At 50.4% G+C, this 14,410-nt stretch overlaps 1 protein-coding gene and 1 long non-coding RNA gene across 4 annotated transcripts in view; one reads left to right on the forward strand and one right to left on the reverse strand.

Moving 5' to 3' along the window:
• SLC25A22 (solute carrier family 25 member 22) overlaps positions 1–6,403 on the forward strand; it is a 51,326-nt gene extending 44,923 nt beyond the window's left edge. For all 3 annotated transcript variants that reach the window (XM_014873608.2, XM_014873607.2, XM_014873604.2), the window contains exons 7-10: positions 1,441–1,609; positions 2,303–2,457; positions 3,275–3,350; positions 4,206–6,403. In XM_014873608.2, the coding sequence (XP_014729094.1) occupies positions 1,441–1,609; positions 2,303–2,457; positions 3,275–3,350; positions 4,206–4,359 (554 nt within the window). In that variant the 3' untranslated portion in view covers positions 4,360–6,403. The remainder of the gene's footprint in view (positions 1–1,440; positions 1,610–2,302; positions 2,458–3,274; positions 3,351–4,205) is intronic.
• LOC148223284 (uncharacterized) lies at positions 5,214–13,681 on the reverse strand. The gene is made up of 2 exons (XR_015804385.1): positions 13,559–13,681; positions 5,214–6,860 (listed from the first exon to the last, which is right to left on the reverse strand). It is a non-coding gene; the product is annotated as an uncharacterized LOC148223284 (long non-coding RNA).
• Positions 13,682–14,410: the final 729 nt, after the last annotated feature.

Below are 14,410 nucleotides of genomic sequence, written 5' to 3' on the forward strand. Positions count from 1 at the left end.
TCCTCCTCTTCCCAACTTACTTTCCCCCACACTTTGCTCAGCTCACTTTACAGAGGCCCTTGAATTTACAAAGGTGGTGGGGTTTTTGCTCAAAGCAATAGGCTTGGCAAACAAAACAGCAAATGCTGTTGGTGGATGGAGAGGCAGGAGAGATGACTGGGTGGTCAGCTTGTGAATGATTCAAACTTGGTAGATCCAGTGCACCCAAGAAGGGATTAGCATCCTCCAGTGCCTTTCTTGTGCTGCTCCCTCTATCTCCATATTTTCTGATGTCTATTTTTTCTCTCTTCTGCCCTCCTGTAGCACCTCCCTAACAGTTTCCCAAGGGGATGTGTTATTTCCAAATGACTTGTCTCCCCTTGTACTTTTTTTTTCTCCGTGACAAAAACAGCAGTTTTCTTGGTTGAAACAGTAAATAAAATTCTCCCAGTGCACTGGATTTGAACGAAGTTTGGGATCGGGCTCTTGGGACTGTGGGTGTGAGCTGGCAGGTAGAGGCAGCAGGGAGTGTGAGCCTTTGGGCTGAAGCACTGTGAAGTGTTTCTGGTGAGAACAGAGACCAGAGTCTGGCATGGAGACCCTGGGGGAAAGAGATGCTTTCTCTTTGTTTAGTCTGTTCCAGGGGTCAGTCTGGTCTATGGCCTCGCTTCCCAGGAGCCCTGCATGACACTGTTAGATACCAAGTTTATGGCCCTTCCTGGAAAATGGGCCAATTTGTCCTTTAATCTCTCATTTGATGCGGCATTCCTGAATAATCACGGATTTACTTTTTCTTTTCTCTCTTCACTGGTTTTACTTATCCTCTTTGTGCGTATTATTTTAAAATGTTGGAAGGATTTAAGCCATGGTTTGAGAGTTCAGGAGAGGTTTTCAATGCTGTGAACAGCCTGTTCTCTGTGTGCCAGGAGAGCTGTTGTGTGCTGGGGATTACTTACAGATTGAAGTGCTCTCCATCTTCTGGCCAAAAGGCTGAAGTGCATCAGTTGGAAAAGTGGGAGAAACCAGGATGTTTATAAATCTGCCTGAGAAACTCCCCAGGTTAATGATTGCTTTCAGGGGAGGCAGGCAGAGAACAGAACTTGGGAAGGTGTCTCATATAGGAACATCTTGTTTGTGGTACTGGCAGTTCAGGGGCACACCTGGAAGCAGGGAATGTCCCGCCTGCTCACAGCAGCTCCTGTTCTCAGCACTGCAGAGATGGTACACGACAGGATTGCTCCTGCTCGGGCAAACCAGCTGCTGGGAGAGCGCAGCCGCCGCCGTGGTGGTGTGGCAGCGCTGTCAGAGACTGGGACAGGCTGAGGGACATGGGCAGAGAGCGGGTAAAGCTGGCAGGGCACTGCCTGGCCTTTGTGTGCGTGCTGTGCTGGCCCTGGGGATGTGTGTCCCTGCCTGTCCCACACGGCAGCGGCCGCAGACCGGCTGGCGCTCTCTCCACAGCGGCACAGAAGAAGCTCATGGCGGCGCAGGCCCAGCTCTCCTCCTCGCCAGCGGCGGCCGCCGAGCCCGCGGTGGAAACGCGCCCCACGGCCACCCAGATCACCAGGGAGCTGCTGAGGAGCAAAGGCATTGCTGGACTCTACAAGGGCCTGGGAGCCACGCTGCTAAGGTAGGACGGCGTGGGCTTCAGTACAGGGCACTGCTTCCCAGGCTTGGAGCTAAGGCACCACCCATCCCAGGGATGGGCCTGCAAAGGAGGTGTCGGCTTCAGCTTGGCTCAGTTCGGTTTCCATGCACGGGTTTTGTACATTAAAGAAGGGAAGGCCAGGGAAGTGAGAGAGGCTGTATTTTTGTTCCTGGAAGATTTAATTCTTCTGCTTTCTGTGAAAGGTTTTTGTCTGGTTTTTGTGGGAGCTGGCCACGGAGCGTGTTGGTGCCTGCTCTGACACTCTTTGCTTGGGTTTTCACAGGGTGACTCTCCTCTAGCTTTAGCAAAGGTAGAGCTAAAGTAGCGCCCAGGGGGATGGAGGGCAGCATGGAACCTCTTGTAATTAACAAAAGTGGTCTAAACAATTGACCTGTGAATGTGCTGGTGTCTTTGGTTTGAGTGTTGAAAAAAAGGAGGAGCCCATTGATCCTGCAGGGCTGCGTGCCTCCCATGGGCCTGTTGTCCTCTCTGCAGTCACTTTTGCCCCACTGAGTTTCAGCTCCTGTCTGCACTGCAATTACAGAGCCAGGATATCTGCATAGCACTCATGGCTGTGCTGCCAATGTGTGATGCTTGCAGCCCTTCCTTTGCTCAGTTTGTTGGGGTCCCACGCTGACTTGTTCTTTCTTCCTTTTTTTTGCTGCCCCACTGCAGGGATGTCCCGTTCTCCATTGTTTACTTCCCGCTGTTTGCAAACCTGAACAAGCTGGGCCAGAAAGATCCCAATGTCAAGGCTCCGTTCTACGTGTCCTTCCTCTCCGGATGTGTGGCCGGCAGTACGGCTGCAGTGGCTGTCAATCCTTGTGATGGTGAGTTCTGAGTAGCCTGTGCTGGTGGCCTGGTGCCAAGTGACAGGAGTGAGAGGCCCAGGCTGGACCTCTGGGGTGAGGAGGAGGGTGACTGTGCCAGCCCTTTTGCTGCATGAGCACATAGAAAGGGACAGCTCTGCTGCCTCCAGCTCTGATGGTGTGAGTTCAGCTGAGCTACAACTTTGGCCACAGCTTACACAGAGGTTTGCTACGCTTACTAGGTATGTCAGGAAGAGGGTGTCATTCATTTCAGTTATTCTTGGCAGGCACATTTTCATGTGGAGTGATAATATTCAGACCACTTACAACTATATGGTCTGGGACAAACGGGAAGCCTCAGATCTGTGGCCTTTTCTCCTGCTCCACAGCATCTGCTGTAAATACCACCTTGGTTTCTCTCCTGTGAAGAACACCAGAAAAGTAACTGCTCTCTCCCCAACACTGCACATGCTCCAAGGTGTGAAGAAATGTAGGAGCAGAACTGTGTATTTTAAATACCTCTTCCTGAAGGAGATGAGCATTTGAAAATAAGTTCCCACTTTGCAGAGAGGTATCTAAATTTGGAAGGTTTAAAGCTTAAGTCAGCTTTTGAAACCTTGATGACAGTGAGGGAGAGAGGGGTTGGATTTTGGGTGGCTTTGTGTTTCTTTTATCCATTTGTAAAGGAAAGGGTTTGTTTTCACTGATAAATGTATGACAGTGGGCTGTATTCTTGGTAATTTTGTTTTGACCATTTCAAAGGCATTGCTTTCAGGATGGCTCTTGCCTGCCATGCTCCCAGTGCTCACTGGTGTCTCCCCTCTCCTTCCCTCCCCAGTCATCAAAACACGGCTGCAGTCCTTGCAGAGGGGAGTGAATGAGGACACCTACTCGGGGATCCTGGACTGCACCAAGTAAGAGTCCTCGTGACAGAGGCACTACATCAGGTGTTTGGCAGCTGCTAAGACCCAACAGCAGTTTCTAGACCCAGCCAGCAGCTGTGCTTCATGTTCCCTCTGTCTCTGTGCTTTTATCAATGAATATGCCTAGCTGGATATGTATGTATAGATATATGAGCAGAGGTGTATATATATAGTTTTATAAAAGAGAACTTATTCCCATACTGAGCAAGGAAAATATAGCATTTATATTTAAATACTTCTGTCCAAACCTCCAGTAGTTACAACACTGAGATTTTATTTCTGCAAAGGGAGGCAATGCTGTGGTAGTCTCTCCCAAGGCCCCTGCTGTTGGAAAATCCTACAGTATTGAGTCTGAGATCCCTCCTGGGACTGCTCTGCACAATGTCTACAGGAGCAATGGCAGACTGGGCTGTCCCCAGCTGCCTTATTCTTTGATCCTCTCTAAGCTATGGTTTGGCTGCTTCAAAACATGAAGGGACTTTTTCTGCTTTTGTATTTCTCTGTAGCCAGAATCTGTTGCCATCTGTCTCTGTCCCATGCTGAGGGTGGAGCTTTTGAGCAGGGGGACCTCTTGATGCAAGCATGGGGTTGTCTTAGCTGTACTTGCAGACTCAGGCAGCCATTCCTGCTTCTAGCCAGATGTAGGGATGGGGCAAGTTCCTGCATGGCCACTTGCAGAGCACTTGGGCGGTGATGGGTGATTTGCTGTGGAGGCTGTGCCAGGCAACAGCGCTGGCCTGGTTTAGTCTCTGGAGGGAGGCAGAAAGGCAGGGCATGGCCAGGGGCTCTCCTGGCACGGTGGAGGGGTGGGATGGACACTTAGCTGTCTGTGCCTTTTCTCCCCAGGAAGATCTGGCAGAGGGAAGGGCCCACGGCCTTCTTCAAAGGGGCCTACTGCCGAGCCCTGGTCATTGCTCCTCTCTTCGGCATCGCACAAGTTGTCTACTTCGTCGGCATCGCGGAATTCCTGCTGGACATGCTCCCCAAGCGCCGGGCCTAGCCCCGGGCTGGCTGCCTGTGCCCTCCCGCCCTCTGCAGCGCTGGATTCATCCCCGTGTTCGCCATCCGTGTCGGTCGATGTCAGAGCAACAGCACAAAGGGTTCGCGCAGGGACGCGAAGGGAGCCGGTGCCCAGAGGGGCCAGCGCGGGCAGGGACAGAGTCCCTCCTCTGCCACCGTCTGGAACCTGCCCCTCACGCTCCTTCCACGGACAATACTTAATTATTCCTCTCTCTCTCTCTCTGTCTCTTTTTAATTTCCCGTTTTTTGGTTTTAAATTGTCATTCTTAAGGACACTGGTAAGCACAGACTGGGCTTGCAGACCCAGAAGTCTCAGTCTTGGGGAGGAGGAGAGATGGGAAAGAAATAACTTCAACCCTCGTCCACCTCAATTTCCCTTTCTACCTGGAGCTGCCAGCCATCTGAGGAGGAGCTGGAGGGGCAGCTGTGTCCCCTCAGCACCTCCTTGGCTCTGCTGACCTCGGTCAAGAGTGAATGCTGCACAAAGGGGGCTTATCTCATTGCTGCTGGAGGCAGGGGTGGGATGCTGGATTTGACAAGTTCCCTGGCCTGCAAACCTTCAGTCCTCCCTTCTCCCTTTTTAAAAACTAGTTGGACTTAAATGAATTCTGATTGTTCCTATTGATTTTGTAATTATTTTTGTTTTAAAGCAAAGGGATATCCCTCATAGGTGTCACAGGCACAGGGTGAGGTGCAGAAATAAGGTGTCTGCTCTATAGGGAACATGTCTGTGGGATCACATGAATGTCCAAAGGTGCTTCCCTGCTTGGCTACAAGCATGGAAGTGAGAGGAACTTGGGATCAAGTTATTTTTGTTCTGGGGTGGTTTTTGGGGTTTTCTTTTGTTGTTGTTTTTTTTTTGGTTTTGCTTTTTGTTTTTTGTTTTGTGGGGGTTTTCTTTAGTTCTATTTTGGTTTTGGTTTTTGGTTTTTTTTTTGTTTGTTTGTTTGGGTTTTGATTTCTTTTTTTTTATTCAGGGTTGTGGGGGGGGAAAACCAAACAAGAAGCCACTTACATTCCTTCAGCCAGCCCACCCCTAGAGTGATAAAGCTGTGGCTGCAGGTGTAGATCAGCTGACCTGATTTTTTTCCCAGCCTGACCCCCATGTATGTGGAAGGAGGCCCTGGCTCCAGTTCTGGCACTGCCCAACCTCGTGGAGCTGCAGTAGAAATGCTGCACCTGTGGGCTCACCCTGCCAGGTGAGAGCACAAGGTCCTATTGTGTTCAGATGTTTGCCTTGGGTGTGCCTGGAGCCAGCGGGTGTGCAAGAGGCAGAGGGTCACATTTTCTGAGCAAGGAGCTGTTTGTGTGGCCATCACTTGAGGGGGTGAGTCCTGTGCATCACAAGAACATCCTGTTTGCTCCTGGGGTGGGGATCAGTGGTGGGTGGCAGGGGGCAAATCCACACCTACAACCTGCTCTGTCAAAGGGACACTGCCCCAGCTAATATCACTTGTCAGAGGAATTCCTCATTCAGTACTCTCTTGGGCTATGTAATTAATTCTAGTTTAAAGGATCTTAAGTGTGAGATCTACCAACCCAGTGTGATCTTCTCTGTTATTTATTCCATTTGGTGCAACCTACCCAGTTTTGGTGTTGAAATTAAACTGGTTGAATTCACTTTTCATTCCTTCTTTTTGCTTTATTCTCCAGGCGCCTGCTTGGTGTTTGTGTTTTGAATGTGTATTTAAATTAATTTTAATAATATCCTTGTTTTTAATGTTGAAAAGAAAACCATCTCTGTCTCACTATTCTTGGGTTAGGTTTTTGTGAAACCTGTATGTTGAGGGCCTTCTTCCTTGATGCATCCTTTTTCTCTTTGAAAAAGTTGTTTTGTGGCTGATTTGTTACTTGTCACTTTGCATATGTGAATAACTTTCTTTTTTTCTGAATGACTTCTCCGTGTATCTGGGAATGAATCTGTGCAAAGGCAATGATAGATGTCTGTGCTGTGTGTAGTGCTGTGATGCTGCTCTTGCTCTTGGATTTCCCTTGGGTGGATTAAAAGAGAAAGGTTTATTTTATTTTTTTCTTTAAGGTGCCCCTTTCCTTGCTGCTTTTTGATTTACACGGAGGATCCCCAAAAGAGACTGCTGATAAAACTTGTGGGCTTTCAGCTTGCCCTTCTTCCTGTAAGCATGGTCCCCTGAAACTGGGTGGCTTTTGGCTGCAGGGGTGTGTGTGGGGTGCAGGTTTGTATGGTGAGGTTAAATTTGAAGGAAAATTTGGTGCAGTGAAGGGCTGAGGTTCAGGGAAAGCGCTCCTCGTCCTTTGGGATGCTTTTAAGAACCTCCCTGTAAAACTGACTCTTGCTCCTGAAATCTCCAGCTCTTCTTCCACTGTGCAGGAGCTGGTGACCTAAATGAGGCTGATTTCTAGCTTCCTGGACATGTCCCTGAGCCAGCAGGACCTGGGGAGGTGGCAGGGGACAACAGCTGTGGCTCTGCAGGACAGGTACCCTCCTCTCCAGGCAGGCAGGTCCTGCTTGCAAAAAGAAAAAAAAAAAAAAAAAAAAAAAAAAAGTTTAAAATGGGGGAATTCCTAGCAATTTAATTAATCACCTATTAACTGAAACTCCTCTGCATTGACAGAAGCATTGAGGAATGAAAGTAAATAAACATGCCTCTGCTCCCTTCCCTGCAGGTGCTGCTTGTCCCTGGGGCAGGAGCCAGCAGCCAGCACCACTCCATGCTCTTCCCACCTGCTCCTCTTGCAGAGGGTCCTCCACCCACCCTAGGCCCTGGCAACAAGAGGGGAATTCCTGCAACACAAACTGTCCTAAATAGCCTGGATAAAAAAGGGAAATTTTTTTGTGAGACAATGTAGGAATTTCCATGTAAGGACTAGGGTCAAGTCCTTGAAAGCAAACGGGGAAATATTCAGGGAATTTCCAGAAAGCAATGAAGTAATTTCCTACAAGGCTATAAGGGGGATAGCCTAGAAATAAAAGGAGGGAAATTGCATGAAAGCAAGGAGGAAATTGCCTCAAATACTTGGAAAATTCCTGAAAAGCAGAAGTGACATTGTTTAAGAAAGTAACAATATTTCTGAGAGGGGAAATTTCCCAGAATGCAAAGGGGGAATTGCCTGGAGAGGATGAATGAGATTTCTTGGGAAATAATTTCTTGCTTTCCAGTGTCAAGAAATTCCACAAACGCCAGAACTTTATGCTCCAAAAGGAGACAGAGGAGTCCTCCAGCTTCACTCGAATAGAGGGACAGAGTCCATCAGGGCCCACACCTGTGGGGTTTTCTCCCTCCGGGATCCAGAGGGGGCAGCCTCCTTTTATCCTAAACTCCCGGCCCAAAGCCAGCAGTGACACTGGGACCCATTTCAAACACATTGACACCCACACCTTCACCCATCAAATTGTTTGTAAAGACAGGAGCTTTCCTCTCGATCCCCTCTCTTCTTATTTCTCAATTTGTCTTTACAAACCCTGATTCTTATTAACCCAGCCACATTTAACAACCTGGACCATTTGAAGGACCCCTTCCTGACTTTTCCACAGGGATTGCTGCACCAGGTGTGGCAAGTACAGAGTAAATACAGAGAATGAAGGAGACCAGGACAGTTCAGAGGAGTCCATTCATCCCCAGAGGTCCGTGGCTGTGGCTGCTGACAGCCCAGCTCTCCCATCCTTTCCTTCCAGCTGAGAAGTCCAAAACTCCCTGGGCTTCAGAGACCTTGACCTGGGTGTGGTGGGTGCAGCCCTGTCCAGCTGTCCTGGCTGTCCTGTCCAGCTGTCCCTGCAGGCCTGGCTGGGTGTTATGGACAGCAAAGTCCAAAGGCAGCATCTGTGCTAACTGGGCTTCCTGTTCAACCCAAATAACCTCAAGTAACCCCCAAATGACCTCAAATAACCCCTAACAGGGTCTCAATGACCTCAAGTAACCCCGAATGATTTCAAATAATCCCAAAATGACCTCAAGTAACCCCAACAGGCCCTCAATGACCTCAAGTGACCCCAAAATGACCTCAAATAACCCCTAACAGGGTCTCAATGACCTCAAGTACCCCCAAATTACCTCAAGTAACCCCTAAGAGGGATTAAATGACCTCAAGAAACCCCCAAATGACCTCAAGTAACTCCAAAATGACCTCAAATAACCCTTAACAGGGTCTCAATGACCTCAAGTAACCCCCAAATGACCTCACGTAACCCCTGTGACCTCAACCCTTAACAGGGATTAAATGACCCCAAGAAACCCCCAAATGACTTCAAATAACCCCTAACAGGGTCTCAATAACCTCAAGTAACCCCAAATCACCTCAAGTAATCACCAAATGACCTGAAGTAACACCTACAGGCACTCAATGACCTCAAGTAACCCCCAAAATGACGTCAGATAACCCCTAACAGAGTCTCAATGACCTCAAATAACCCCAAAATGACCTCAAGTATCCCCCAAGTGACCTCACTAACCCCTCTCAGGGACTGAACTGGTGCCTGGAAAGGCTGACCTGGAACAGAGACCAGACAGAACAAAAGGAATAAAACAGGAATTTATGGAAAGGATTCACCTTGGGCAGTGCAAGACCCAGGCCAGGGCTGCACACAGATCAAATCCAGGATGGATCCCAGTCTCGAGTTTTTACACTTCTCTAAGTTTTGGTTTCTCTACACATTGGGGTCAATTGTCCAAGCACAGCCCCAGACTGTGAAGTCTCTGCCCCCTTTCCCTCACCGTTGTTGATGGTTTTGGGTACTGGGTGTCCCTGATTCTCTAGCTGGGAATTAATTGTTCTGTCCAACCACCCTGTGAAGAGAACTAACACCTAACACAAAGTTTCAGAGTTACACACTAAGCAGCAGAGAATCTGAAAAATACAAAAGCTAAAACCCAAGGCATCATTTCCCCCCTTTAGAGGCTTGACAAGGCCTTGACCTTGTCAATTCTCTCCTAAATATCTTCTAAATATCTCGTCTAAATAGGTATTTAATAATAGATAAGTATCTAACAATACTAACTAACAACAGATAAATATCTAATAGTAAATAAATATCTAAAGGATAAATATCTGATAACAGTACATATCTAACAGTAATTAACAATAACAATAATAACAATAAACAATAATGGACAGTAATAAATATCTAACAGTAGTAGTGTCCTGTACAGTCAGGTATTATGCAAAGAAAAATAATTATTATCCTGAACACTTCTTTAGGCACAAAAGAGGAATCATTTAAAGCTTTTTTTTCCTGCATCAGTCTCTGTTTTTACAGTTGTTTCAGGAGCAGAAGGTTTCTTAACTCTGGAGTAGTGAACCCAGGGTCCTTTTCCAGCAGAACCTGGAATGGTCCTTTCCCCTTGGCTTGCAGAGGATCACTGTCCCACACTTACCACAGGCCCAGTCTCCAGGCTGGGAGGGATGTGCAGCTGTGTCCAGTCCTGTAGGTCTGGAGCTTCTTCCTCCTCAAGCTTCGCCATTTTCAATTCTTCAGGTTTGGCCGAGTCCACACGATCTGGAAGTTGGAGCCTTTGCTCACCTTGCTGCACAGATTCCCTCACAGGTGTCTCACCATGGAGGCTCTGCCATGTCCTCTTCATGCTGTGTGGAGCTCAGCTCTTCCTTAGGGAAGGCCTCAGCCTCCCTCAGCTCCTGAGGCACTTCCAGGCAGACCCTGTGCCTCTTTGTTCCTGTGCAGTGCTTGGGGATGCTTCTTGTCCCACCCCCACCCACCTCCTCTTGACACATCTCTTCTGTTCCCATCTCCTCAGCACCGTTTCCCATTCTTGACTTTGGGCTTGAGGTCCCCTTTAAGGAACTCTGCTGCCTCTGGGCTTGGAAGAGCATGGTCAGTGACAGTCACTCCTTCCCAGCTTTCCAAAGCTTGTGATGCTCTGGCTGGAGCTTCCTCCCAGGCACATCCATGGAGATCCTCACGTGTCCTTCCAACATGAGCACAGCCCCGACTGCTTCCTGTACTCCACCCACCAAAGAGAAGAAAGTTGGTGGATCCAGCCCAGTTAAAGCCATGGTTAAAGCCAGCATGGCAGCTGTAAGGAAAGGTTATCAAGGACTCTCCAGCCTCCTGTGTCACCTTATCAAATGGAACTCCATATTTCTTCAGAACTGATGGAGAGATGAGAGTCATCTTGTGATGGAGAAATGCTTCACAGCTTTGGGCACTTCCTGGAAAGAAACCTTTTGTAAGTCTCTCCAACCACTTCCCGTGCTCTGGAGGGATGGAATACCATGACTTGGGTTCCCCAAAATGCAAGTAATTCCAAGTGACCTCACGTATCCCCTACCAGTGACTCAATGACATCAAGTATCCAGAAACTACTTCAAATAACCCCTCTCAGGGACTCCATGACCTCAGGTAAGCCCAAATGACTTTCTGTAACCCCCGTGACCTCAAGAACCGCTGAGGTTCTGCACCCTGAGCTCTCGGGGGGAGCAGCCTGCAGCACCCCACAGCAGCACATCATAACCAGGCTGGCAGGGGCAGGGATGTGAAGCAGACTCTCCCCAGCTTCCTTCCTTCCTTCCCTGGTCCTTCCATTCATCTTCTTCTCGAGGAGCTGGCTCCTCTGCAGCAGGATCTGAGCAAGCCAGAGAACTCACCTGGGAATGGTAGCTTCTGGCCGCCGGCAAGTGAAAGCGGCGCCAGGCGTGGGCGAGGGCGGTGAACGAAGCGGCACAAGCCCCGTGCTTGTGTGCACCACGTTAGAGGCTACTAGGAGAGGAAGGTGGTTGACTCTCGCTTGCCTTCCCAAGTGCCCTTAGCAGTCGGAAGGAGCAAGCTGAAGCACTGCTGCTTGTGCTGCTCCTTGGTTCCCTTGCAGCCCGCTGTGAAAGCATTGGCGGTCGCTTCTAGGCGCCGAGTTGCACACAGCACCACGGTAAGTGCCGCGGAGAAGGGAAATCCAGAGTGCAGCGAGGAGCTGGACGTGGCTTACGTGCAGTAAGGAGAAGGTGAACCTAGGCACTGCCTCTTCAATCTGGCCGCCTCTGCTCTGGTAGCAACTTTTGCAAGTCGGCAGAGGGAGCCGCGAGTATGTAGAACGGAGGGCAGCGAGACGCCGTGTGTTATGCGCCCTTTCAGGGCTGCTGCCAGGGGGCTACTTTAAGAACGCTTTTTTCTTCCTCGCATCCTTCTCGCTTCGCTCTAGCTGCATGGAGTACAGCACAGCGAAGGAGTGAGGACGGGCACTGCCCCAGCTTTTGCCCTGGCGTGCAACGGCTGTGTGCTGCTTTTCCAAGCAGCAAGAGCACTGAGAAGTGAAAGCGATTGTGAAGGAGCTCTTTGGCTGCTCGTGTGCTCTTCGCTGCACTGCGCCGCTCGCAAGCGGCTTCGTTCTTCGCCTTCTGCCGTCCGGCGAGAGCTGAAGTCCGGCGGTCAGTTTCAGCTCTGCCCAACAGCGTGTTCTCAGTTCTGCGGGCAAGCACGCCCTCTTGCCTTGGCCCCGAGAGCAAAGTCCCGAGCGAGCACTCGACTCAGTGCAATGCACCCAGAAAGACGCTCTCGCTCGTCTTTCAAGGAGCGATTCCTAACAGCAGAAGCAGCAGAGGCACAAACTGGATGACGAGAAGGGACAATGTAGAACACGTCTCTGTCCTGGCACATTTTCGTGTGCGATATGTCCCTCCGGGTCTTCGGAATGTGTCTGAAGGGAATGGGCAAAGCTGTGAAGATCACACACAGTGATAATTCACATACAGATTCACCAATAATGGTTGAATAAAATGCACCTGCTCATCTTTCCTAGCTATCAAAAGAACATTTGAACAATTCTTCCCCGTTTGGCATAAAATTCAAATCAGACAGAGAAGTTCCCATGTCCAGTAGGAAACACTTGTCAGTTCAGCAAGGGTTCTGGTGTGGTGAGCCCCTGGCACCACAGCAGATCCTGACACCCTTAACAATCCATTTCTAATGTTCTTTTTTACAAATGGCACATTGATTGCTTCCAATCGCTGTCCTGGTGGCCACCCCCTTCCCTTTGGTTCTGGGGCTCCCTGCACTTTTTCCCACTGGGAGTTGCAAAAACTGCCATTATCATTGCCTGTATTTTTACCTTTTCTTCATCCCTTCTTTCATATATGTTATATACCTGATATGCCTTTCTAAACAATTCCTGGAAGGGCCCACTCAGCCTCCTCTCCAGCCCCTGCTTCTGCTGCCTGTGGGCTCGTAACCTCCCAAATTCTTTGCAAAATCACTCACCTCCCAGTGACTCAAACAAAATCCCTTCTTGTATCAGGCCAGGCTTTGGTGACACATTGTGTCTTACACCGTATACCAAAGCAGATCGCTGTACCTTACACTGCCCACCCCGCCGCTCCCCATCCAGCCGCAGTGTCCACACACCCCCAGCACCCCCGTCCAGGCCCCCGGGCCACTGTCCCGGCACCAGCAGCTCTGGGCAGCAGCAGGTGCTGGCACAGCTCGGCAGGCACAGCCGGGGTGTCCCAGGGACGGACAGACGGACGGAGCATCCCGCAGCCCCAGGGCCGCTGCAGCCGCTGCCTGAGGGGCTGGGCACGGTCCGGGCTGAGCCCCGACTGTCACAGCCCCGGACTGTCACGGCCCCGGTTGTCACTGTCCCGACTGTCACATCCCCGGCTCACCCCACACCTCCCCAGGGGCCCAGCCCTGCTGCCCCTCCTGAACCCTCACACCGGGCCTCGGCCCTCCTCAGCACAGAGAACCCCCCTAAACCCTGAACCGTAAGGGGACAAACCCAAACCCTCCACCCTGGCTCCATGAGGGCCCGGCGAGGGGTGGGGGTGTGGGAACAACGCCTCCCTGTTTTCCCTCTCCTGGAAGCCGGGAATACAAACGAATTGCAGCTGGCCCTGTATTAGACCGCAGATTTTGAAGATAAGGCAGAGAGCTTCCCAGTCCTCAGCATTCTTTCCTTATCACAGATTCCCGCTGCTATTTGCCTTAACCATATTTCTCCACGCTCCCCTTCAAACCTTTCCCAAACCAACACAAGTGCCTGTTCTGGAGACCCTTTCTCGGTGCCTCTCATGGCCCCCTCTGGGCGTCCATATCCCTAACTGCCTCTGAGAGAATGTGCAAACCCTCCCAACATTCTCCCAAAGCACCCTCTGGAGGTATTTTGGGATCATCATCCCTATAGTCGAGACCCTTTTTTGACTTTCCTTTGTTGCCCACCCTGAGCATCCTGCCATGTTTTGCCCCCCCAGGTTGTACTCACCTGTGAGATTTGCCGAGACTCTCCTCAACCTTCTCTCACTGCCCCTTCTGGGCATCCATGTCCAGTGGTCCTTTCCTGGGGAGTCTTCACGGACACTCCTGATCCGCCTCTCCTGTCTCCTGGACAGTCTCGGGCACCCCATCAATCTCCTGCTGCTGGCCAGCGCCGAAGGGAGCCGGTCACCAAAACCGGGCCAGGCGCTGCCAGCTCCTCCTGCCGGACCCAGACGAGTCACCATTGCCAGGAAAATCCCACAAACGCCAGAAGTTTGTGCCCAAAAAGGAGGCAGAGGAGTTCTCCAGCTTCACTCGAATAGAGGGACAGAGTCCATCAGGGCACACACCTGTGAAATTTTCTCCCTCCAGGTTCCAGAGGGCTTCCAGGTTCCTCCTTTTATCCTAAACTCCCGGCCACAGGTTGCCCTCTTCCTTTGCCCATTGGCTGAGGCACAGGGAAGGCAGAGCCTTCCCGAACCGCCTGCCACATCTTCCCCCCTTGAACCTCCTGTGTTACCCCAAAGCTCAGAAACTCAGGCTGTGCCTTCCCTTGTGTGTGTCAGGAGCCGGGCTCTGCAACAACCCTGCTGCCCAAAGCCAGCAGAGACACTGGGACCCATTTCAAACACATTGACACCCACACCTTCACCCATCAAATTGTAACTATGTGAGCTTTCCAGTCATGGGGAAATTTCCCAGGAAAGCAACGGAGATCCTCTAAGCAGACGGAAAAATCGTAGACAGGAATGGAGGACTCTAGAAAGCAACAAAGACATTTCCCAGGAAATAAGAAGGAAATAGCCCGCAAAGTGACTGGGAAAATTCCTGGAGAGCAACGGGGGATTTTTTAGGAAGG

Source organism: Sturnus vulgaris, chromosome 6, assembly GCF_052056855.1.
Source record: "Sturnus vulgaris isolate bStuVul1 chromosome 6, bStuVul1.hap1, whole genome shotgun sequence".
NCBI lineage: Eukaryota > Metazoa > Chordata > Aves > Passeriformes > Sturnidae > Sturnus > Sturnus vulgaris.